Source organism: Trichosurus vulpecula, chromosome 2 (genome assembly GCF_011100635.1).
Source record: "Trichosurus vulpecula isolate mTriVul1 chromosome 2, mTriVul1.pri, whole genome shotgun sequence".
Taxonomy (NCBI): Eukaryota; Metazoa; Chordata; class Mammalia; order Diprotodontia; family Phalangeridae; genus Trichosurus; species Trichosurus vulpecula.
The window spans coordinates 1405573-1431812 of NC_050574.1; the positions used below are offsets into that span (position 1 = coordinate 1405573).

At 50.7% G+C, this 26240-nt stretch overlaps 1 protein-coding gene and 1 pseudogene across 1 annotated transcript; one reads left to right on the top strand and one right to left on the bottom strand.

The window, feature by feature from the left end:
* The window catches only part of LOC118835921, an 82769-nt pseudogene extending 62379 nt beyond the window's left edge, over positions 1 to 20390 (top strand).
* LOC118835909 (zinc finger protein 835-like) lies at positions 7461 to 12010 on the bottom strand. The gene is made up of 2 exons (XM_036743206.1): positions 11694 to 12010; positions 7461 to 9890 (listed from the first exon to the last, which is right to left on the bottom strand). The coding sequence occupies exon 2, from the start codon at positions 9820 to 9822 to the stop codon at positions 8182 to 8184; it is 1641 nt and encodes a 546-aa protein (XP_036599101.1). The 5' UTR covers positions 9823 to 9890; positions 11694 to 12010; the 3' UTR covers positions 7461 to 8181.
* Positions 20391 to 26240: the final 5850 nt, after the last annotated feature.

Consider the following 26240-nt stretch of genomic DNA (forward strand, 5'->3'; position numbering starts at 1 on the left):
TCACTATCCTACTTATTTCTATTTATCTAATTTGTTCCCTTTTATGAGAGGTCTTCACTCATCCCACACAATAGTATATGCCTGTAAAATATTAAGTGAGGTAGTTTCTCGGGATTAGGGTCTCATCCTTTACTGATTAACAGGGGAAGGACTGTTCTTAGGTCAGCCCAATCTGGCCTTATTGAAAGAGAAAAAGGTATTCTCTGAGCAAACTTCAGAGAACAAAGAAGCCCAGGTCCAGGCTCTTCTTCCAGTTGATCATTAATTCAGGCCCTGGCCCTTACTGAAATTACAAAAATGTTATAAAATGGTATAAAATGTTCCTCACCTTTGATCAGCATTTGCAATGAAGACACCACCTTTGTCCTTGAGGACTTCAGTATCCTGTGCAAATTTCTGAGATTCCTTTGGTCAGAGTCATTTGCAGTTGCACTTGAAGAAGGCATTGGGTATCCATTTTGGTGACTCTTGGAATTTGATACATCCTGGTTTTGTCTACCTTCTAGCACCAAACAGAAGCCCAATTTCCCCTCCATTCAGGCTTTGGGATTCATTCCAGCTCTGAAAGTCATAAGCTGTCCCCTCTCCCCTTCTCATATCCCATCTTTATCTTGCTGACATCCTCCCCCCCTCCCTTTTCTGTCTGAGAGCTTTCAAACTTCCATATTCCATCCCATTTTCAGTGCTGCTGTTTTCTTTTTTCTAGCATGAGAAATTTGAATTTTTTTATATCTTTCAGCCTGGAAGTCAAGGCCAGAGACCAGAGTACCAACTCCGAAGGAAGGCTTTACTGAGGAAGAGCCATATAAGTGGATGATAATGGATGGACCTTGGCATAAGTTGGGAAAAACCTGGGAGAAATATGAAGACATGTTGGAGAAGTGTCAGGGAAACAAGGAGAGACTTTGTGAGGAAATGAATGTCCCCTATGAGAAAATTTTTACTGAGGAGAGAGACCAAGAAATTAAAGATTTGACAGGAAGCTTCAGTTTGAGATCACCTCTCAATATGCAACAAAACATTCTTGGTGGAAAAACTCAGATATGGGATAAACATGGAAAGAGACACAAACAAAATTCAGACCTAATTAATCACCTGAAAATCTATTCAGGGAAGAAGTGTCATAAATGTAATGATTGTGGAAAAACCTTTGCCCGGATTTCACACTTTACTGAACATCAGAGAATTCATACTGGAGAGAAACCCTATAAATGTAACGACTGTGAGAAAGCCTTTGCCCGAATTTCTTGCCTTAATAGACATCAAAGAATTCATACTGGAGAGAAACCATATAAGTGTAATGATTGTGGAAAAGCCTTTTTCTATATATCACAACTTACTGGGCATCAGCGAATTCATACTGGAGAGAAACCCTACAAATGTAACAAATGTGGGAAAATGTTTGGCCATAGCAAATCCCTTACAGTACATCAGAGAATTCATACTGGAAAGAAACCCTATAAATGTAATGAATGTGGGAAAGCCTTCAGTCAGGGCTCAACTCTTTCTTTACATCAGAGGACTCACAGTGGGGAGAAGCCCTATAAATGTACTAAATGCGGGAAAGTTTTCAGTCATCGATCATACCTTATTCGGCATCATGTAGTTCACACTGGAGAAAAACCATATGAATGTAAAGAATGTTGGAAATCCTTCCGACTCAGCTCATCCCTTTCACTTCATCAAAGAATTCATACTAGAGAAAAACCTTATGAGTGTAATGAATGTGGAAAAACTTTCAGTCTGGGCTCTTACCTTTTATTGCATCAGAAAACTCATATTACAGAGAAGTCCTATAAATGTGATGAATGTGGAAAAGCCTTCAACAATAGTTCCTCTCTTGCAAAGCATGAGAGGACTCATACTGGAGAGAAACCCTATAAGTGTCATGAATGTGAAAAGGCTTTCAGCCGGAAGTCCTCCCTTCCTAAACATCAGAGACTTCACCACAGTGGGGAGTTACCCTTTAAATGTGATGAATGTGGGAAAGGCTTTATCTGGGTTTCACAACTTACTGAACACCAGAGAGTTCATACTGGAGAGAAACCCTATAAATGCCATGAATGTGGGAAGGCATTCAACATCAGCACATCCCTGATTAAGCATAAGAAATGTCACACTGGAGAGAAGCCTTATAAATGTAATGAATGTGAGAGAGCCTTTTTTGACAGCTCTACTCTTATTGTACATCAGAGGACTCATACTGGAGAAAAACCTTACAAATGTGATGAATGTGGCAAAGCCTTCAGCCACAGCTCTTCCCTTGGTCAGCATCAGAGAATTCACAGTAGAGAAAAATCTTATCACTGTCGTGAGTGTGGGAAGGCCTTTACTCGATTTTCTGGACTCAATATACACCAAAGAATTCATACTGGGGAGAAACCATACAAATGTGAGGAATGTGGCAAAGCCTTCACCAATGGCTCTTCACTTAATCAGCATAAGAAAATTCATACAGGAGAGAATTCCTATAAATGTAGTGAATGTGGAAAAGCCTTTAGACAGAGTTCACGCCTTATACAACACCAAAGAGTTCACACTGGAGAGAAACCCTATACATGTACCAAATGTGGGAAAGCCTTCACCAGTGGTTCATCTCTTGCAAGACATCAGAGAATTCATATAGGAGAGAACCCTTGAAAATGCAGTGAAAGTGGAAGAAAGCATCAATCAGACTTGTCATATTGTAACGCAGAATCATGGTACACCATGGGACACTAAGGACTAGAGTTCTTTTCTCTGTTCTCCTCTGTCATTAAACAGTCCATAAATACTTAGAATCACCTACTATGTTTGAGTTCCTGCCCTCAAGGAGCTTACATACAAAAGGAAGTTGAAAAGGGAGGCTGGGAGGGAGGTCCCTGAAAGTCCAGAGGAGTCTAGCAGGGTGGGAAATTAAGAGATGGCTGCTGGCTTAGGCCCCTTCCTCAAATGGAGGTTCTAGAAAGAAGTCTCTCCTCTCCACCCCACCCCCCAATACCCCAGTGGAGGGTAGTGACAAGGTGTGCATGTGTGAGTTCCGGGACCGAAGTGACCTTTCAGGATGAGGAGATAGAAAAGTTTGTGTGGGTATGCTGAAAAAGTCCAGGCAAGGCAGCTTCTGGATTGAATAGACCCAAGAACCACCAGATGGGGATGGACTTGCTTGAGTCTGAGGATGAGGTGGTGGGTCTGCAATCTGAAGGTGCAGCTGCCAAATACTGATTTTTCCAAAAATTAGTTATTAAATTTTTCATTAAAGTGAAACTTTATTCATGAACAGAACAGTGAAATAAAGTTTGAACTTTCTAGCAAGTAAGAGAAATCATTAGATTTCATCCTTATCATGATTCAACTCTAACCCAGTGCTTGGATTTAGTCAAATAAGAATATAACCAAAAACAAACTTTAAGTTCATCCCTAATTTCACAGAAACTCAGGAGCTGGCAAGGAACCTATGAGCTCAGCTAGTCCAACCCAGTTTTGATTTCAAAACTTCAGCAATCTTTCTGTCTTGTGTTAGCATATTCCTGCCCCTACCCCCCCCCCCACCCAACATACACACATCCCCTGTCCCTCACCCCATGGCCTTTTGAGGTAGTGGAGTGACCCAGAGTAAATTAGAATTTATCTAAGTATCAGCATGTTCCTGGGTAAAAGGTACATGGATTTGGATGCCAAACTCACCCTTTTCACCTAGATAGCACATTGTAAAACACGTCTAGGTAATTAATGATTTAATATTTGTGGATAATCCCATCCCTCTCTCCTTCCAACCCCCTTCCAATGGTGTTGAAAGGTGGTAAGCCCCAGCCTCACCCATCAACTACTACTAAGGGATAACTCCAAAATTACAGAACTGGGTAACCAAAGGATAGTGGTGCCCCCAAAAGAAACGGAGAATTTGAGAGAAGGGGTGGGTAGATAAGTTCTGTTCTGAACTGGAGGAATTTGAAATTTCATTTGGGACATCCAGCTGAAGATGTCTAGCAGGCTGTTGGTGTTGCAGGCCTGGATCTCAAGAAAGACACAGACCTGGAAGTCATTTATACAGAGATGATCATTAAACCCATGCGGGCTCATAAAGGCACTGAAAGAGGATGTATAGGAAGAGAAGAGGGCCCAGGAGAGAGACTTGAGGGATCCAGAGATGAAGAATGGTTAAGGAATGGTCACAGAGGCAGGGAGAGCTGGGAGAGAGCCATGTCCTACAAAGGAAGTATTGGAGGGAGGGGGAAATTAGTCTGTCAGTAAACATTTACTCAGCACCTTCTATGTGCCAGGCATGTGCCAAGCACTGGCTAACTACTAATCAATGACTGACTCTTTTTTTTTTTTAATGAGAGAGTTTAAGTAGAATGAGAAGCCAGAAAAGGACCTTGGAGTGGCAATAAAGAAATCCCTGGTTACATAGGAGAGAGCAGTTTCAGTCAAGTGATGGGATTGGAAGGTGGATGCGGAAAAGTGAGTAAGAAGGAGAGAAACATGAGATAATAGGCATAGATGGCTCTTTCTAGACTAGGAAAGGGAGAAGAGGTTTAGGATGAGAGATTGAGGTGTTAGGGTCATTCTGAGGATGTTTGAGAGGCCAATGCATGTCTTGATTTTCCCAAGTTGGGGGGAAGGGTTTGGGGTAGACAGGAAGGCTATGGGCCAGGCTCTAGATTCCTTGAGGAGGAGGAGGGACCCAGACTTCGGATGGATGACTGGACTAAGGATCTGAAGCTGGTGATGGATGGTTGGGAGCCTGAAGGACTAGGAGGATAGTGTTGCCCTCCACAGTGATAGAGAAGGAGGTGGGCTTAGGGGGAAACACTCTGTGAGGGCTGTCCCTAAGTCAGTTGGGCTACTTGGGCAGGTGGTGAGCTGACTCCAAGATGAGGCTGAATGATCCCTTGTCACAAAGGTTTGAATGGTCAGTCTTTCTGTGCCTGGTTGGACTGGATGGCTGCTGGGGACCCTTTCTGCGATTCTGTTATTTCCGATTCTATTGCTTCCCCCTACACTAGTGGGGGGACAACTCTTCCTTGTAAGAAAGGATGAAAGCAGAGCAGAGAGGCAATTCAGCAAAATAAGGCACTATTCCACCACCACAGGCCTCCACCTACACAATGACTGGAGTCATTGCTTTTTCCCAGGGGTCTTAGACCCTACAGCCTGTCATTCAAAGGCTCCACAGCATGGTTCCATCCACTGGAGAGTCATTCCTTCAGAGTTCAAATTCTAGCTCTGCCCTTTTTCACTCAGTAACCTTCAGCAAGCTAAGCTTCCTCAGTGTCCCCTTCCTTAAAAAAGATATGCAAGGGAGGGTTGGGAAAGTCTGAGTCCCTCCATGGCTGACTTGGCAAGGAGAGACTTGGGCCTGAATTTCTAATTTAATTTCCTCTCCAAAGCCCATCTCTAGCCTCTACTCCACAACATAGGGGCAGGGACCTGTTAACATTTGCCTCCAGGGCTGCTTCTGCTCAGTATTCTGTATTCAGGAAGTGGGTCTGCAGACAAATTCAGGCAAAACCATTACAAATTGCCTCCAATTAACAATCCTGCATGAAGTGTCTACCACATGATGAGCACTGTGCCAAGCACTGGGGACACAAAGGCCTCCCCTCAAGGAGCTCCCACTTAGGGTCCAACAGAAGTGATGCTCATCCAGATCCCAAGCTTGGCCTGCTAAGTGGACGACAGGGCTCTTCCCCTCACCTGCATCCGTACAGCCAAGGCCCAACTTAGCACCAAACGTTTTCTGAATGGATGCATGACTGGGGAGAAGCCCGACGAGGGAGAAATGGAGAAACTCCCACGGGATGGGAGAGTGAGTAGGGATGGCAAACAGGCCACCCTTCACCACCCTCTCCCACGTCCCAGCCAGCCCTGCCCTGTACAATGTACCCAGGACAATCTCTGCTAACTCCAAACTTAGCACTTTCTAATGCACACTGGGGAGGCTTTGGCCAAGGCCTTTCCTTCCCCACATCTCTCTGGGCTTGCTGTTTGTCCAGAGATGATCTCAGTGGGGCTCCCTGGCTAGGAGTGTGTTTGTACATACATACCTGTGATCAGACGGCACATGGTCATGGGTCAACCCTGGACTTAAGAGGATCTGGCTTTAAGTCTTCCACCCACTCTAGCTTACTTTAAGCAAGTCCCTCTCCCAATCTGGGCCTGTTTCCTCATCTGAAGAATGTTGAGGATGGACTAGATCCAGAGATCATCTCATGAGGTCTGTCCCTTCCAGCTCTAACCTTCCTGAATTTGGGAGAATTTTAAAGACACTAGTCGGTGGAGTACCTGCCTGCCTGCCATAGAAGGCAGGGTTCGAGGAGGGAGAACCTGGGAACTACTGAAGTGGGGCTCAGAGGCTTCAGTCCAGAACACAGGCCACAGGCAGAAAGCCCCCCTTCCCAGCCCTTGGTAGGGGGTATTTCTCTCTCCTTGGTCCTGGCTCCTTGAGAGAAACTCCCCTAGAAATCAGAGCCATGCTCCTTTGGCCTGCTGTGGGGGGCGAGGCACTCACTTTGCATCCCTCACAATGAGGGACACCAAGAAGCAAGATGCCCCAAGTTGGGGCAACTCTCCTCTCCTCCCCATGCCTCACTCCACCCCCCAAGGAAGTGCTGGCCTACTGCATTTAGAGGGTTTCTTTGCAAAACTCAGATCACAGAAGCAACCCCTGAGATCTCACTGTCATCTAATCCTTTTGAATTTCATCAACAATGAAGTGGTCTGAAATTGAGGGGCTGACCCAACTGAGCTCTTGCTGGAGCTCACTGGGTGGGGTGATCCCACTGAGGTGGCCAGACTCCAAGGTCAGGTCTTTCCCAACCCTAAATCTTTCTCCTCCCTAAATCTGGGTGCCAGTGCCCATTTCCCCACATGGTCCAAGGGAGAACAAGCACCTCTGCTGTCTTCAGTTAGTGGAGACTTCCTGGGTCACTCAGCAACTGCCACAGAGGACACAGGGGGATGGCCCAGGGGACCAGGGAGGTCGGGGTTGGGGGGGCTGCAGATTGAGGTCACTGACATCACCTGGCCTCGATGTGGATGGGGATTTGAAAACCAAGAACTCTGATCTAGGTTTTGGGAAAGACTAAGAATGAGAGCTCTGGGTCCACATTGCTTTACCTTTCCTGATTTCTCTGGCAGCCCTCCAGAGATGGAGGGAGGGCCTATGAGGGAGCTCTTGGCCCCTGGGCTAACGGCTGAGGACCACGGTCCTTCAGGGACTGGATGTCACTCCCCTCTTTTCTTCAGGCTAAATAACATGCCCAGCTCCTGGAATCATTCTTCCCAGGGCAGGGCTCAGCCAGGACCTGAGGGCTGAGGGGAGCTCTAGCTGTCCGTCTCAGTTCCATCACTGGGGCCTCCGCTCTGCCCACCTGTGGCTGCCCCGTTCTGAACCTGGATAGACAGTGGGACCCGAATCCCCCTTGTTTTAGTGGAACCTTTCAGACTCTTAACATAAGGACACAGCCTAATGGTTTCCAGTTATCTTGCACTTTACCATTTGTAGAACATTTCCTCACAACAGCCCTGTGAGGTAGGCAGGGCAAGTGGAGGAGGACACTGAGACGCAAAGTGGCCACATGACAAATGTCCCAGTGGGACCTGAGCCCAAACTCTGTGCTTTCCAAAGCACCAGACATCATTTACTGCTCCATGTTGAGACCTGCAGGATTAGCTCTCCTTCCTCCTTTGTGGCAACTGTAAGTTTGATTATTCTGCTTTCTATGTCTTACCAGTGCTTTAATAAAGAAATGTAGTTATTTATGGGGAAAAAAGTCCCACTTAAATAGGTGAGCTAGAGCAACAAAGAGTCCCATTCAGCCTCGCCAGGGCCTCTTCCTCTGTCCGAGATGTAACATTCCAATCAGCCCAGCTCAGCTCACGTTACTTTGCCTTTCTGCTTTTCTCTTGCAACCCTCTAAGGAAATCAGTTTTGCCAATCACAGAATTCGATTGATTCTCCATAGCCATCTCCTCCCAGAAGAGTTTCTAAGATGCCCTATGGACCCACACCACCTCCAAGAGGCCTGCACTCTTGAGCTCTTTTACTCGGCGTGATGTCCCAGAGTCAATTCAATACTGCTCTAAGTCAAGGTGAGCCAGACGAATATGAACTCCACAAAGACAAAGCAGATTTTTCCTAACCCCATCTAGTGCCTACCAAGGTGCCTGGCACTTAATGTCTGCTAGGTGAATGAATCACATTGATATTTTCTTTCCACTTACAAGTGACTGAGGCTCAACAGGTATTGAACTGTGGCTGAAGCTTTTGCCACAGTCATTAAGTGAACATGGTTTTTCCTCACTATGAATGCTCTGATGCTGAGTAAGGAGTAAAATTTGACTGTAGGCTTTCCCACATTCACTACACTTATAGGGTTTCTCTTCAGTGTGTGTTCTCTGGTGTCGAATAAGTGCTGAGGAGAAACTGAAGGCCTTCCCACACTCATTACATTCATAGGGTTTTTCTCCGGTGTGAATTATATGATGTTGAATAAGGTATGAACGGTTACTAAATGATTTCCCACATTCATTACATTTATATGGTTTTTCCCCAGTGTGAGTCCTCTGATGTAGAGTCAAGGATGAGCCCTGGCTGAAGGCCTTCCCACATTCATTACATTTATAGGGTTTTTCTCCAGTATGAATTTTCTGATGTTCAATAAGGGATGAGCCATGACTGAAAGTTGTCCCACATTCAATACATTTATAAGGTTTTTCTCCAGTATGAATTAAATGATGTTGAATAAGGTGTGAACGATTACTGAAGGCTTTCCCACATTCATTACATTTGTAAGGTTTCTCCCCAGTATGAATCCTTTGATGCTGAATAAGATGTGAAATCTGAGTGAAAGCTTTTCCACATTCATTGCATTTATAAGGTTTCTCTCCTGTATGAATTCTCTGATGTTCAATAAGGGATGAACTTTGACTGAAGGTGGTACCACACTCATTACATTTATAGGGTTTCTCTCCTGTATGAATTCTTTGGTGTTGAGTAAGGTGTGAAATCTGGGTAAAGGCTTTCCCACATTCACAACATTTGTAGGGTTTCTCTTCTGTATGAATTCGCTGATGTCTAATTAGTGCTGAAGAGAAACGAAAGGACTTCTCACATTCAGTACACTCATAGGGTTTCTCTCCAGTGTGAATTCTTTGATGTTCTATTAAGGATGAACGATTCCTAAAGGATTTCCCACATTCATTGCATTTGTAGGGCTTCTCCCCAGTGTGGGTCCTTTGATGCTGTGTAAGATGTGAAATTCTTGTGAAGGCTTTCCCACAGTCATTACATTTATAGGGTTTCTCTCCAGTGTGTGTTTTCCAATGTGAAATGAGATAGGAACCCTGGCTGAAGGCTTTTCCACACTCATTACATTCATAGGGCTTCTCCCCAGTGTGAATTCTCTGATGCAGGGTAAGGTGTATGCTCTGGCTAAAGGCTTTCCCACATTCTTTACATGCATAGGGCTTCTCCCCAGTATGAACCCTCTGGTGAAGAATAAAGGCTGAGCAGTAGCTGAAGGCTTTCCCACATTCATTACATTTCCAAGGCTTGTTCTCTTCACAAATTCCCTCTGGTTTGATTGGGTTTGAATTCTGTTTTAAACTTTTCCCACGTGGATCAGGCTTCGGGGGTCTCAGCTCCATAGGTCCTCTGACTCTTGGAACCAAGACTGACTTTGTACTTATGGAATTCTTGCTCTCATTGTGCTTGCGGCCATTGTCCTCAGCTGTGGTTTCAGGGGAGCTTAAATGGGTCTCTTGCTTTCCTCTCTTTTCCCTCTTGGCTTCTCCCACTTTGGAGTCCAAGGAAATGTCCCTTGGGAATCTTTCCATTATCTCTGTCTGAGAAGATCTTTCTTCAGCAACACCCTGCTTTCCAGCTGACTTGTTAGCCACCCAGTCTGAAAGAAACAAAAAAACCTATCTCTATAAATGTCCAATTGAATGGTCATCTCTTGTGGTATGTATCCTTCTGCTTTGGTATCCCCAAGGACCACCCCAGCTGTGGGTGTTCCTCAAGCTCCCATGGGGTGAACCAGTCATCCCTTTGCAGAGGACTCCCAGGTCTATCTATCCAGCCTCAGTCTCTTCCTGGACCTTCTATCCCATATCACCAAGTGCTTACTGGACATTCCAAGCTGGATGTCCTGGAGGCTCCCTCACCCTTCCAGCCTCCCAGGCTCATAACCCTGCAGCATCACAGACTACCTGACGTGCACACCTGTCCCTTGGCTTCCTCCTCTCTACACCACCTTAGACCCAAGGCACCTCTCTGCCAGTCTCTTCCCAGGTCAGTTAAGCCTTTGTGTTGCTACCAGAGGGATTTTCCCAAATGCAGATTTGGCCATGGCTTTAAGGCCCTACTTAATCAATCCTTTTCAGTCTCATTAAGTGAGGCTCCCTGCGAGTCTCAGCAACCCAGTCAAAAAGGCCTCCTCTCTGTTCCTTCCTAGAGACAATTCTGGTCCTGTGTGCCCGCCTTTGCCCACCTGCTGTCTGTGCCACTCCCAGCTCCCAGCGCCCTTCTCCTAAGCCAAGGCCCACAACTGATTCTGGGGAGCCCACTAGGCCAGGCCAGCCCCACCTCTTCCCCCTCCCCGCCTCCCTCATCAGAGCAGGGATCAATCCATTCTCAGACTTGTGTCCCATCCCCCCCATATCCAGCACCCTGCCAGGAACCGTGGGGGGCGTCTGCTGGGGGCCTGTGGTGCGGACTCTCTGGGGGTGGCCAGATGGGGGGCCTCCATCTTCCGTCCCCACCCCTCTAGCTGGGCTTCCTGGACCCTCAGGAGGAAGGAGGCCGTCCTTGATGGCCCCCCACTCCATGCACTCCAGCGGCTCCCAACGGTCCCTGGGCCCTGCCACACCCCCAGATACACAGCAGGAGATCACTAAATGAAAGCTTATTGACTGACCGAACTTTTAAGAAATAGCTGCATCTGTGTTTGAGGTTTCCTTTAGCGGGACTTAAAACGGAGGCCCCACAACACCCAACGTACTCCTCCCCCCATGATTGCCCAGGAATCTCCCACGGCTCCCTGGGACTCCGCTCGGGGCCTTTATTATGCACCTACTGTATGCTGGGGGAGGGGGGCCTGGAGTGCCCAATGCACAGGAGTCCAGACCCTGGCCAGGGGTGGCTGAGGGGGTAAGGGGCCTCAATCCGAAGCCTGCCTCAGTTTCCTCCTCTGCACTGTGGGGATCATGAGGGCAAAGCGCCTGCTGAGTCCCTCACCCGTGGGAGCCTGGGAGAGTGGGGGCTGTTCCCCTCTCTCCGCCCCAGAGACCCCGCCTCCAGGATCTCTAAGCGGGTTGTTCCCAACCCAGCTAGGCCGGAAGCCACGCCCTCAGGCCTGCCCCGCCCCACTGTTACCATGGAAACCGCGAACCTCTGCAGCCCCACCCGTAGGCAAAGAAACGCACGGTCCTCCTTCTCCTCCCTCCTTCACTCCGGCGCTGGATGACCCCTGACCCCTCCCTCTCCCCGTCCTGGTCCCCCTCCCGGGCGCCACCGGCCCGGACTCCACGCGTGCCCCCCCCGCCCCTCCCACCGACGCGGCCGCGCGGAGGCGGACAAAGCAGGACGCGTAAAACGCGGTGCGCCTGCGCACAAGAGAGGCGGTGGAATCGGGCTGAGTAGTTGCCACAAGCCCCGGGGCCTGCGCCTGCGCCCGGGCAGCCTTTGGGGCAAGTCCTCAACTCACCGGCGGATGCGCGTGCGCACTCGCGAACCCGCGGTGGTGGCCGCTGGGCTGGACTCAATTTCCCAGCGGCCCTAGCGGCGGGGGCTCGGCTCCCGCGGTCTCTGTAGGGGTCGAGGCCGGGTCCGGGCCGAGGCTTGAGAAGCGATTTCAGTCCGACTCGGACCCACCTGCCGCCCCTCTCGGATTGGGAGCACGGCCCGCGGCGCTCTAGGTTCGACTCGGATACCGACCCCACTTGACCTTGGGCAAGGGCCTCTCTACAGCGACGAGGGCCTCGGCGGCCGCAGTGGAACTAACGCCATCTACGGAGGCGCTGTGGGAATTGTACGCTGTGGCTTTCGATGCGCAGGCGTCATTCTGGTGCATTGTGGGACTCGTAGTCCTAGACCCACCGCGCATGGACGTGGCGCAGGCGCACTCTGACTCGAGGCCCCAGTGTCTCTGGCTTTGTCTGGCTCCGCGCACGCGGTGCGGGGGGTGAGTCTGGCTCCACAGCGGCCCCTGCTGGGCAGGGGAGGAGGATGGGTCATGGGCTCCATAGCTGGAAAGGGCTTAGAGATCCTCCGGTGTTGGGGGTGCTTAGAAATCCTGAGGCCATACTGTCTTAGGCTCTATAGCTGCAAAGCGCTCGGGAATCCTCAAAGTGTAATTAATAACGCTGATAATAATAGTGGAGACTTATCTAGCGCTTTACAAACATCGTTTCGTTTTACCCAGCAGTCCAAGAGGCAGGGCTGTCATGAGCCCCATTTTACAGGTGAGGTGATGAGGTAGGAAGTATCTGAGGCCTTCCTGACTCTAGGCCTAGGGTGCATCCAGTGCATCACCAGGTGCCCCTTGGGCTCAAGCTTAGAGATCCTAGCCTAACCTTATAAGATCTAGCAGGAGCTGTGGAGCTGATGGAGACCCTTGAGTCATCTTGGAAGGTGCTTAGAGATGTTTCCTGGAGGAGAGGCCACTGAGGCTGGGCTCTATAAGACCAGGAGGAGAGTCAGGGCATTCCAGCCTGGGGAACAGCCTGAGCAGAGATGGTCAATGGAGAGGTTAACGAGATCAGGCTGGAAAGAACTCGGGAGTTTGCCCTCACTTGGGAAGTACTACAGAGCCACTAAGGATCATGGAGGAGGGGGAGTGCCTGGATTTGGTTTTGCATAGTATCATTTTAAATGGAGGGGAGCAGCATGTGTTTGGACGGCTGCAGTTAGTAACTGGAGAGAGGAGGTCAAAGAGCTGGGTGCTGGAGGCTGCAGAGAGCTCTGGTGAGGACTCGTCCTTCCTCTGCAGCTTCCACCTCCTGCTCTCTCACTTGCCGGACATTAAGCGGAGGTCTTTGGGGACATAGTTTCCCTTCTTCTGACTCTATCTTCACCTACTTAATTTGTACAGAAGTTTTATCCATTAGTACTTGGTTGCCTCAGAATCCTCCCAATCCCCCTCTCCTCATTTTTCATGGTGTGAGCTCAGTGTTCAGGTCATTTCCCCCCAGGCCCTCCTGGGGCCCCATTGTGGTGGGAAATGCTCCCAATGAATTTCTACCCAACTTTTCCAGCAGTCTTGTCAAAAAAGGAACCCCTCTCTCAGAGATGCCTCAAGTAGGGGGGCAGGGGGAGGAAGAGGAGGGATGTCTAGGGGAGATGGCTCTTCCCCCCTTGGGGATTGGGGAATGGGGGGAAGAGGAGGGAGGCTGGAATCTGATGGCTAGGGGAGGTTCTCCCTTTCCCCCCTTAGGGATGAGGATGGGGCAGGGCAGACTGGGACACTGGCTGTCTTGCTCTTCCAGCTCATCCCCTGGCTCAGGAGGGAGCTCAGCACTGGAGGGATGGCTTCAGGATGCCAGGTGAGTCTGGATTTCCTCTTGGCTTCCAGATGCCCCAGGTCATTCTCAGGAGGCAGTTGTGTGGGCCTCTGTGCCCAGAGCTCCCCTGTTGTTCCCCCACTTCACTCCCCATGCTCCTCCAGACATCTGAGGCCCCCTATTTTCACTTCTGCCTCTAACTCTCCCCCCCCCAACCCCCCCACTGCCTGAGCCAATGTGTTTGATCTGGGCAGTGTGGAAAATATTATGCTATTTTATATCATTTTTGTAATTTCAATAAGACTCAGGGCCTGAACTACTTAACCAGAAGAAAAGCCTGATCCTAACAGTCTCTTTGTTCTCTGAGTAAGCTCAGAGAAATCTCTATCTTGTATCAACAAATCCAGATGGAGCATTTCTTGCTCTGTCCATGGCCATTAAGGGTGAAAACCTTGAGCCCAGACACTATCTTGAATTATGTGACTTTTCCTTATCCTAATATTTCATGGGCATATACTATGTTGTGGAATGTTAATGGCCAATTAAACACAGAGATCCTGGGGTTGTAAATCCAACTGACACTTTGACAACTATCTAATTTGTTGTATTTACAATCTATTCCATTAAGGAAAATCCTCTTCTTGTATCATGGTTAAACATACATGGGGGTCATAAAAATGAGGTCATACAGGCTTGCTAGCTCTGCTAAAATAACGTATATAAGTTTTCTCATTGCTTTGTTCAGGCAGCCAGAGTTTATACTCTGACTCCTTGTACGTACAAGTAAGCTAGCTCCGCTATGCTTTAAGGGAAAATAATAAACAACATGGATTTTTCTATCACCTAGCTCTGTTGTTTCCTTCAACCAAATTTTCAGGTTTAACAGTAGTGTTTGCAGCCAGTGCCCAGAGGGAGGTGGGGTGGGGTTGGGCTGTAGAGCTAGGTCACCAACCTTGGTGGGGGGCAAAGCAAGATGGGCCTCCCAGGCAGGGTGGCTCTAGCCAGGCTCTGCTGGGACCTTGTGGCCCCAGAGGGGCCTCCCTATGGGGGGGGTTGGGCTGTGGAGCAAGGTTTCTGAAGGCCCCCCCCCCCCACTCCCGCCCAGGAGCTGGTTCATCCTGTTGTTTGAGGTGAGGGTCAGATTTCCTCACAGCTTCTGCCATCCCGTTTTTCAGTGGAAGAAACTGAGCCAGGAGGTGACCCTGGAGTTAGGCTGCCCGGGGCAACTCCCCTCTGGACACTCCTCCTTGAAGCTGGGCTCCTCTGACCTCTCCAGACCCCTGGCCCTCATTCCCCCCTCCCCTCCAAGGTGCCTCCAGGGGATAGTGCTACCCTGCCCACCTGCTATTTTGTATCTTTTGTGTTTGCTTTTCTGTGGCCCTCCGCTACTCCTCCCCCCCAGTAGAAAGAAGATAAGCTCCCCGAAGGCAGGCGCTGTTGGGATTTTTGTCTTTGTGCCCTCACCAAATACTGTGTTCACTCGAGCTCCGAGCGGAGTGTGAAGAGGGCTCTGTGGTGATCCTTGAGTGTGGCGCTTGTCCCCTCGTGTGCTCCCTCCCTCGGCAGGTGCAGGACTGGATCCACTCACGTCAAGAGATGACTGCGTGGTGGTGGAGGGAATACCCCCTGGCCTCCCGGGGCGGGAGGGGGGGGGAATCACAGGGGCCCTGGAAGGGTGGGACTTTAGAGGTCATTGAGCTAGGTAGCCACCCCCTCCCTCAGCGGAAGAGGTGCCGAGGTGGCTTCAGTGTTTGCAGGGGGTTTGGTGCTCAGTATCTCATGGGATTCCTACAGCCACCCTGGGAGGCGAACACTTATAAGGAAGCTGAGACTTGCCCAGGGTCATCCCTGTGTCTGAGCCTGAATTTGAACTGGGGGCTTCCTGACTGCAGGCCAGTGCTCCATCTCCCATGCCAGCTGACTCCCCCCACTATGCAAGATGGCAGTGTCAGACTGGCATCAAACCCAGGGCCTCTGACTCTGCACTCAAGGCCTAACAATCCAAACTTTCAGTCTTTGGAAACATTTGTCAAAGGACATCCCAAGGGTGGGCCTCAGGACGAGAGTCCCACAGCCCAGTCCATCTCTTGCCTGCCCCCTCCATGGGCCCCAGAGAGGGAGCAAGCCTAGATCCTGGGCTTAGGGAGCTAGAGGGGAGCCAGCAGTGAAGCCTAGCCTCTCTGCACCCGAAGCCATGGCTCTCCTGCTCCCTGACTTCACTCAAATTGGGCTTGCTGGTTTGGGGGCTACCCATCACCCTGGCCTCGCCCCAAGGTCACAGCCAAGGCTGCTTGGGGGTTCACTTTCCCATCCAAAGGCCCTTTGTGGCTCCCTACCCTACCCAGCAGGGTCCTCCAGCTAGCAGGCTTGTGCTCCATGTTTCAGGAGCCTGTGACCTTCAGGGATGTGGCTGTGGACTTCACACCTGAGGAGTGGGGGCAGCTGGGCCCCTCCCAGAAGCAGCTGTACCGGGACGTGATGCTGGAGACCTACCGGAACCTGGTCTCCCTGGGTAAGGAGGCCCCCATGAATTATCCTGATAGCAACACTCACTGCAGAGACCTCAGATGCTGTAGGGTATTGGGGGGTGGAACTCAGGGGCCAGGGAACCTGAGCTTTGGGGAAGAAAACATGGCTGACTCCTCCATTGTCCCCATAGGCTAGGAGCGGCCCCCCCAGCCATGGAGTGTTCCCACCAGGGCCGGGGGCCTTCCCACTGGGGCAGGGGGCATTCCCACTGTTTCAACAATTTAGCTAGCAGCTGCTGTGGGGGTGAAAGACCAACACAAGCCCAAGAACAAGCATGCTACCAGCATGCTGCAAAAGCCCAGGTTCTTTTGATCTGCTTTACTAAGGAAAGCAATGTTAAAGGGTTGACAAGTTTACTTTAATCCAGCATACAAATACCGTCCACTTAGTTCAGGGGAAAAAGCCAGCACCCTGAATTTTGGAGCAAATACAAACAAATTACAGACATTGACAGACAGACCAAATACAATTCATACTTACCAACATCTGAGTTCATAACAAGGGCTGGCCCAGAGTCATGAGCGCCACCACTGCTGTGGGTAAGAGCTCCAAAAAAGAGAAAGCCAACCCCTGGTTTTATATCTTTTTCAGGGTCAGGGGTGAGTCACACATGCGACTCACCCACATGACCTAGAATTGTCACAAAGAGGTGACTTAAACCCACATGATCTAAAAGCCTCTGATGTCCCAAACATGTCACTCAAACTCATGTGTAAATTAGGCCCTCCCCTGAGGCAAGGAGGTCACCAAGGACTCTCAATCTAATCAAGGAAACAAAGGCCAAACTCTTCAAGGGCACTTGGTTGAACTGAGTGCTAAGAACCCATTTTGTTTGCCAACACACCCACTAGAGCCAGGGGCCTTCCCACCAGGGTGGGGGCATTCCTACCAGGGCCAGGGGCCTTCCCACTAGGGCCAAGGTTAGACCAGGGACCGTGCAGGGCCCAGGAGGAAGGGCTTCCTGATTGTGGGGGGCCTCTGGGGGAGGCAGTGGCTGCTCCCCCCTACCCTGAGGAGGCTGCCCACTGTCCAGGGCTGGGCTTGAACGCAGGGAGGAGTCGACCTCCCGGCACAAGCAGCCATGGCCTGTTTCTCTCTCCCCAAGCAGGGATTCCAGTTCCTGCCCATGACACCATCTGCCATTTGGAACAAGTGGACATGCTGTGGGTTGTGGAGGGAGCTGGTGAGTGAGGGTCCCCCGAGCAGGGTCCCTGGGAGGAGAAGGTGGGCCAGGGATGTCTGAGGCCCATCCTCTCCAGCTCAGGCTCAGGATCCATCACCCCAGAGCTTTGAGAGGCAGCTGGGGTGCCTGCAGCCATGTCCACTGCCTCCAAATCTTGGTTTCTTCCTCAGTAACCCCGGGGGGTGGGGGGGGGGGAGGGAGGGTGGGGGAGTATCTGCCTCGCTAGGGTGGTTCCCTGTGGGCTCTGTTGCCCTCTTGCCTGCCCACTGTGGGTCTCCTTTCCATCGGAGCCCAGCAGGGGCCCCCTGTCAGTCTGGTGCAGCTGGGCCAGACTCTGGCTCTGTCCCATTGCCCCTTGGGAACCTTGGGCCAGGCCAGGGAAGTATCTTGTGGTCCCTCCTCAAGCTCTCTGTGCTGAAGCTCCTCTAGGCCTCCAGCTGTCCTCTCTCCTTCCTGAGGATCCTCCTCCTCTTTCCCCTCCCCCTGTCTCCTCCTCCTCCCCCCCCCCCCCCCCCACCTCCTGCTCTTCTCTGTGGCCACTTACCTCAGGGCTCATGCCCTCCTTTTAGGCTGGTAAGCTCCAGACTTGACCTTTGACCTCTAGCCCCTATCTCTTCCCCCATCCTGCCCCCCTGGCCAGCTCTACTAGGATGTCTCCACTTCCCCTGCAGCTCATTGTTCACCAAGTCCCCTCCAAGCTGCCCCTTTCTGCCAGGAGTATTGTGGGCTTCCCAAGCCTGAGACGCCAGAGCCACTCTTCTCCTTCACCCCATGTCCTGTCTCCCAACATCTGTCAGTTCGTTCTCAGTGGGGTCTCCTGGAAATAGTCCATTTCTCTCCACTCCTGTGGCTGTCACCCCATGTAGGCCTTCCTAACTGCAGGCCTGGTGTTTGTTGTAGCCTTTTAGAGCTAGACTCCCCTCCCACTCCCCCAGGGCCCACTGCAAGGTGCACCCTCCCAAAGCTGGGCTTTCCTCGGGAGGAGCTCCCCTGCTAAGAAATTCTGTGGTTTGGCAAACATGGCCCTGTGCTTGCTGGCCCTGGGGCCTTGCCTGTGTGAGCTCAGACTGAAATACTCTCCAAAATAAACACTGCACCAGGTAGTGTGTCAGAGGTGTGATGGGAGAGAGACCTTTATTCAGGAGAGTCAGGGAGGCATCCTGGAGGAAGTGGCCCCGAGGGAAGTTCTGAAGGAGCTTGGGGCTGCCCCTTTTGCCCACCCCTTGCCCCTCCTCCATCTCCCCTCCCTCTCTCCCACCCCTGCCCTCCCTACCCCCTGGCCCCTCCCCTGCTGCCCTGATCCCAGCCTGTGCCATATAACTCCCCTGTCTTGTCTGTTCTTCCTTTTCTCCTTCCCTGCTCTTCTCTTTCCATAGTCTGTGGCTGACAGGAGGCCCCCTAAGCCATGCCACTGCTGGTGGCACTGATGATGATTTTATCCACTTGGGAGTTTTTCTTCTCTGACCACAAATGGGTCATTTGAGGGTTTCATAAATTTCTTTCAGATGGGAAGACTAAGCCAGAGGCTTTAAGCCCAAAGCAGGACACAGCCCAAGAAGCCTCCTTCCAGCCAGCAAGGGACAGGACACTGAGAGGAGCCTGGACCTCCATAGGCAGGTTTGAGAGCAAGCCAGGGAGCGAGGACAGACAGGTGATGGAAGTAATCCTCTCTGAAAACATGCCCACAAAGGACAGATATGGTGTGAGCACCACATTCCCTGCAAGGGAAAGCCTTCCTGAGTGGGATGCCTGTAGAAAAAGCTTCCCCCAGAACGAAGTGAGGAAAGCCTTCACTTATTGCTCAGGCCTTATTGGCTGTCAGAACACGATGATCTCTGAACACAAACCTTATCCATGGAATAATGAATTTGGGAAACCTTTGGGGGACCACACAAGCCATACTGCACATGAGAAAACTCATGCTGAAGAGAAAGTCTATCCATGTAGGGTATGTGGGAAAGTTTTCCATCAAAGCTCACACTTGGTTCAACACCAGAGAGTTCACACTAGAGAAAACCCAAGGGAAAATAGAAAATCTCTAAGTCACCACTCAGCCTATGTTCGGTACAATGTGAGTCCTTCTGGAGAGAAACCCTATCAATGCAGTGCATGTGGAAAAACTTTCAGCCGGAGCATATACCTTACTGAACACCAGAGAATCCACACTGGAGAAAAACCCTATGAGTGCGATCAATGTGGCAAGGCCTTCAGCCAGAGCGCACCCCTTGCCAAACATCAGAGGATCCACACTGGGGAAAAACCCTATGAGTGTGAAGCATGTGGGAGAGGGTTCAGTTGCCGTTCCACCCTTGTTCAGCACCAGAGAATTCACACTGGAGAAAAACCTTATATATGCAATGAATGTGGAAAAGCATTCAGCCAGAGGACACACCTTATTCAACATAGAAGAATCCACACAGGAGAGAAGCCCTATGAGTGTGTCGAATGTGGAAAAGCATTCACTGAAAGCTCAGCCCTTATTCAACACCAGAGAATTCATACTGGGGAGAAACCCTATGAGTGTAGTGAATGTGGGAAGGCCTTCAGACGGAGGACTCACTTCACTCAACATCAGAGAATTCATACTGGAGAGAAAATCTATGAGTGTAACGAATGTGGAAAAGCCTTTAACCAGATTGCACAGCTCACTCGACACCAGAGAATTCACACTGGAGAGAAACCTTATGAATGCAGCGATTGTGGGAAAGCCTTTAGCCAGAGTTCATCCCTTACCAAACATCAGAGAATTCATACAGGAGAAAAGCCCTATGAATGTCATGAATGTGGGAAAGCCTTCAGTGACTCCTCAGTCCTTATTGTACATCAGAGAATCCATACTGGAGAGAAACCCTACAAGTGTCATGAGTGTGGGAAGGCCTTCACTCAGAGCATATACCTGAATAAACATCAGATAATTCACTCTGGAGAGAAACCCTATGGATGCAGTGATTGTGGGAAAACTTTCAGCCAGAGCAAATACCTTTCTCAACATCAGAGAATTCACACTGGAGAAAAACCATATGAATGCAACGAGTGTGGTAAAGCCTTTAGTTACTGCTCGGCCCTCAGTAGACACCAAAGAATTCATGCTGGAAATAAACCCTATGGGTGTAATGAGTGTGGGAAAGGCTTCCAGGGCTTGTCAGCCTTCCTCAGGCATCAAGGATTTCACACCGCTGCCCAGCTTTGAGGTGGTTGAGGAGGTTTGTTAGATGCCCATGATTATACAAGAGGGCAAGAGGGTGAGCTGCCCGAGCACAGGCTCTGCATCTGTCAACCCTGTACAGTGCCTAGGACTGCAGGCAGAGATAGAGAGAGAGAGAGAGAGAGAGAGAGAGAGAGAGAGAGAGAGAGAGAGAGAGAGAGAGAGAGAGAGAGAGAGAGAGAGAGAGAGAGAGAGAGAGAGAGAGAGAGAGAGTGAGAGTGTGTGTGTGTGTATTTCTGAATGCTTGCTGAGGCAGTGATCCAGGAAAGTGATGAATGGAGAGCACTTTCATCCCTGCCCTCAGCCTGTCCTTACTGGTTCTCTTCTGGAGGCCAGTATTCCCAGGAATGCCTTCACTGTCCACCTTGTAGAGCACTGCCAGTGACCTTCTCTGAGCAGTTGGAGGAGAGATTCCTGCCATAGGCAGAGCCATGACTCATTGGTCCCAGGTTTTGGATCCTTCTCATCATTTTCTTTCCCCTTTATAAAAATATCTGACCTGGGAAAGGAGACACAGAGAAGAAGAGAGACTCTGGGGACTCCTCCCTGACTTAGCTTTTCTCCTGTGATTGCATGGGTTGCTGTGCTGTTACCCCAGACTCTGGATTGGGAGCCCAGAGATGTGGGCTGCAGCCCCTGCTGTGCCAGGACCTCATTGTGTATGGCTCCAGGCTTCTGTAATGTGGTAAGGGAGGCTTGCGCTCCAGAGATAGCTCCTGTGGTCCCTGCCAGCCCCCTCTCTAGGATTCTGAGTTCTGATGCTTGGGCTCTTGCCTCCTCTTCCTCCTCAGTCCTCACTGGTATAGTAAGGTTCCCCCAGGTAGCCTTTCCTCCAACAGCTTGGGGAGCAAGGAGTGCTTCTGGGATTATGATTGCCATCTTACAGATGAAGAAACTGAGGCCTTCCTGGGAAATGCCACTGCATTGTGATCCTTGGATGTTCTGATATACGTGGGAACGCCTCAGAAGGGGGGCTTCTATCCAGGGATGCATGCCTGCCTCTCCTGTGCAGCTCTTCCACTGGGCTGGTCGTCCCAAAGCCCCAGGTTAGTTCTCTCTCATTGTAAGAATGGCCACTGTTTCTGTCAAGGTTAGGGAGCATTCTGGCCTCCTCTCCCTGAGCCAGTGCTCTAGGTGTAACCCTGAGGGGCTGAGGGCATCATTTGCTAATGCCTTTGCCTCAGGCCCTCATTCTGGCCTTGGTTAACCACCAGTGACTGGTACCCAAGTTCCATTTAACCCCTCTAAACATGCATTAGCTTTTTACAAAGGGCTGTTTACTTCAGAGATAGAGCAAATGCAGGAGTCCAAACATCCCTCCTCCATACCTCAGGGGTAAGCACTCTAGTACCACCTCAGGCTTTGGGGAGAGAGGATTTGGACTTCAGGCAGTTTCTACATAGCACTGGTCCTACCAAGTCCCTGTCCAGAGGTGGCATCTCTGCTGGGTGAGTCCTGGGCTCAGCTGCCATCCATCCCTAAGGCTACTCCCTTCCTCCATCTTTGGGTATCAGGGCTGAGTTGGCTGCAGATCATGTCCTGCCTCCACCCCTGCCAAGGCCCGCAGTCAAGGCCTGTATTCATAGGGCCACAATTGGCCTTGGCCAGCAAGGGCCCACGACTTCCCGCCTCCTTACAACATGGCCTCTCTTCTTTTACCAGAATGCTGATAAGCAGAAAGAATTCAGCCCAAAGAAAAGATCCCACCAAGAAAGGACTGGGCTGACTGAGGCTTTTGGAATTCCCTGTCCCAGACAGGGCCTTGTTCTGCAGCCAGTCAAAGAGCCTCCTCTTCATCCTGTGCTCTCAGCAGACCTAAATCATTTCCAAAAGGTCTGCATATGTTCCAGGCCTCCCCATTGCACACATCCTCACAGCTCTCCTGAAACCTCCCAAAGGCTCCTCATCCAGGCCCTTGTTCTGAAAGGAGAGAGGCATCCCTACACTGCCTGAGGACGCCTCCTTCCTGATGGTGAGGCAAAAGCACTTTTGGAAGGGAAAAAGGTGAGTTGAAGTCTTGCATAAAGTTCTTTCTATTTCTGGGTAACACCCTCCCCACTCAAGGGATAGCCCAGCTTGGGAACCAGGGCTAAGGAAGAGGTGGGGGTGTGGTGGGAAGGGGGTACGCTTCCTGGGGCACCACCCTCCAGAGAAGTCTAATGCATTGTACTACTACTTTGCTGTCCTCACGGCTGTGAGGAGGTGGTTGTCCCTATTTTATAGGTTAGGAGCCTGAGGCTCTGAGACATTCTCAGACTTGAAGCTACATCTCTAGGATGCAACTGAACTTCATCAGACCCTCCATTCTTGGGGCTGCCCCTGTGGTCCATGCAGGGGAAGGCACAACATTTCAGGGGCAGAAGGGGCCTGTGGAGCAGTCTTCCAGTTCAACAATTCACCCACCAAGTGATTACTTGTCTGGCCTTTGCCTAAAAGGAGAACCTGCTTCCCCTTGACAAGGCCTCCAGACAGCTAGCTCTCATTGCTACCCTTTGGTGCCAATCAGAGCAAGTGGGCCCCTTGCTCCCCTTGACAGCCTCTAAATTCCTGAATAGAGTCACCACAACCCCACCTTTCTTCCCCACCCTGTCCCAAGTCTCCCATTCTCCAGACCAAATATTTCCAGTTCCTTCCAGCAGCTCTCATATGAGAGGGGCCCAAGACCTTTCCCCCATACTGGCTGCCCACCTCTGCACGTTCTTAGGCTTATCAATGTCTTTCCTACACTGGGTTCTCCAGATGGGTCTGATGAGGACAAAGCATAGTGCAGCAGCTGGGTCTTAGGGCTGACTCACCTAGAGCTTGCAGGCCACTAAAGCCCCCAGGCATTTTAAAAAAGAACTAGTCTAACCACATTCCCCCCTACCCCAGGGAAGACAACATTTATTCCTACCCCATTTTTATGTGAGCCCATGGAATGCTGGGGGTCAGTGCCACAATCTAGCCTCATGGTCTGGATGCTTCCCAGCTTCTGGGAACTCTGCTGGCCCTGGCTGCTGAGATCTCTGCTAGCCCCTCAGTCATCATGGGGGACATCCTCATGCTCAGCCCACAGATCCAATTTCTTGTCACATCTCAGGACTCCACCTGTCTCTAGGATCCTGATGCTGGCCCTCCTCACCTTTCCTTAGGGCTATTCCAACAGCCTCATCTGCTTTCTCACTCTAGTGATCTAATAGCCTAGGACTGATCCTATCTCTTCCTGCTCCATGGGTGCCAGTGGCCCTGTTTCCTCAAATAGAAACTCCTCTGGCATTCAGAATCCTCCCTGAATGCCTCCCTAGATGGGCCTTTTCAACCTTCTCTCTTCATTCTCCACAATCCAGCTACACTGGCCAGGCCAGGGATGCTTTGGGCTTCTCCAAAGTTGCACAGGCAGACCACCTTCCAGAAAACCTAACTTTGAGGCACCAGGCGTTCAGCCAGTAGTCTTTCTCATCGAATGTAAGCTCCTCCAAGGCAGAGACCGTCTTGCCTTTCTATCCCTAGGACTAGGGCAACAAATGTTTGGGACACAGTAACCACTCATTGGGCAGCTAGGTGGGGCAGTGGATAGAGCACCAAGCCTAGAGTTGGGAAGACTCAAATCTGGCCTCACACTAGCAGTGTGACCCTGGGCAAGTCACTTAATCCCATTTGCATCAGTTTCCTCTTCTGCAAAACGAGCTGAAGGAACAGCAAACCACTCCAGTATCTCTGCTGAGAGAACCTCAAATGAGGCCATGTAGATTTGGCTGAAAAACTAAAGCACTTCATTGACTGAGCACCTTACTGCTTGTATGACCTTGAAGAAGCCCCAATTAGCCATTTTCAACGATTTACCAAAGATTTGGTCCAAAGAAACAAAAAGAATCAGTTTCCCCCTTAACTGAAGGTTTACCCTAAGAACAAATAGAATGGGGTTCACCTTACCAAAGGTTAGAATGAGGAACAAATGGAATCAGGCTGTACATATGCTATAACATGTTTATTTTCATTAAGCCAGAGTCAGGCATTGCATGGGAGTCAGAAAAAAATTCTGACCTCCTGAGGTAAACAAGCTGAAGGACACCCTTTGTACACTTAGAGCAACCTCAGATCAGGATGCCTGGGTCAGCCACAATTATAGTCTCTGTATGTGTTTATAATGTGAAAAAGAAATTTCTTAACGGAATAGACTGTAAATACGATAAGAGAGTATCAAGGAGTCAACTGAAATTACAGATCAAGGATTTCTGTTTTTCTTTTATCATTAATATGACATAAGAAAAGTCCCATTATTCAAGATAGTATCTGGTTCAAGGTGCCTGGTCTTTGGCATTCATAAACAGAAGAATGCTCCTGGTCATCTTCATCGGGCCCTGTAGTTGCTGATGTGCGAAGGAGCATTTTGAGTTCACTCACAGAGCAAAGCATGTCTGTTATGCCAGAGCATGCAAGGCATTATGATAGGTTAAGCCAAAATGTCTCTCCTGATTGGCCCATCCAGGTTTTAGGCCTTTCTCAGGTCTTGGGGGTTCAGAATGGTTTGGTGAGATGTTCACACTGTGAAGGCCTCAGTTTCCACTAAGTGCTCTCCAAAGTCCTTCCTAGCTCTGTGATCCTGAGAATGCCTGAGGCTCTGAGCTTTCCTAGATGTGATTTCTGATGTATTCCTTAACCTTCAGTTTTCCACTCTGCGACATGGCAAAAATGTGACACTTCTGATCTTCGCTGATGGACGTTGTAAAGAGCAGTGAATGGAAGGCCCCCGGAGGCGGCGGCTGTGCTGTGGTGGGGCTCATCCCCAGAATGGGGAGGCCTCATCGGCCAAAGATCAGTGTCGCTAATGGCAAGACCCGAAGATGCAGCAGTCAGGAAACAGTCCCCGGGCTCATCTTCTGCCTTCTTGTGCCAGGCCCGGTGGGGGGCACTTGGGGAGGACTCTTCTGGGCCTGTTTCCTCATCGAAGATGGACACGGGACGCTGAAGCCAACGGAGCCGGGAGGTGGGGGTGGGGCCCGCCTGCCCCAGTTACCCCGGCGGTAAAACAGCACCTACTTCTTTCAGTGTTGTGAGGATTAAATGAGATGCTTATAAAAAGCACTTTGTACGCTGACCAGCACACAGTAGGCGCTTCAATAGAGAATTTTTACACCAACCTCTGCGACTCTGGGAAAATCCTGCTTCCTGTCTCGGGGCCATCCCACGCCTCCGACCTGGGCTCCAGGCCTGGAATGCCCCCCGAGCTTCCTCCCAACCATCCTCGCCATCCCTCCCGCTGCCGGCGTCCTCCTTGTGGGCAGGGGCTGCGTCGTCTTCGTGCCCCCAGCACCCAGCAAAGGACCCGGCACCCTTGGGTGCTTAACGGACGCTTTCTAAAATTCGGTTACGAGCGCTTGCTAAGCGGCCCCTGGGTGCCCGGCCCTGGGTTGAGCACTGCGGACACAGGGGGCACAGGGCGGCTCAGGCCCTCGAGGAGCGCGCAGTCTGACGGGACAGGATAAGGAGGCAGGCGGTGCCCCGCCCCCTCTCATACTCTTATTTTATAAACACTGTTCCGGAAACAGCCGCTAAGGGACTGGGAGAGACTTCCTGCAGGAGGCGGGACTTAAGCTGAGTCCGAGAGAAGCCAAGAGGCTGAGGAGGGAAAGGGACTGGCGGAACGACCGAGGAACAACTTCACCGGAACTCTCGGTTCGCGTCCGGCGCGGAGCCTTCTGGGAGCGTCGGCATCTGCGCATGCGTAGATGCGCCGGCCCGGCTGGCGGCGCGTGTGAGGACGCGGCTGCGGCCGCCCCGCGGGACCGGGGAGTTTGCGCTTCGCGGTGACCATGGTGACCGCGGCGCCTTCGGGCCGCGCGTGACGTCACGTCG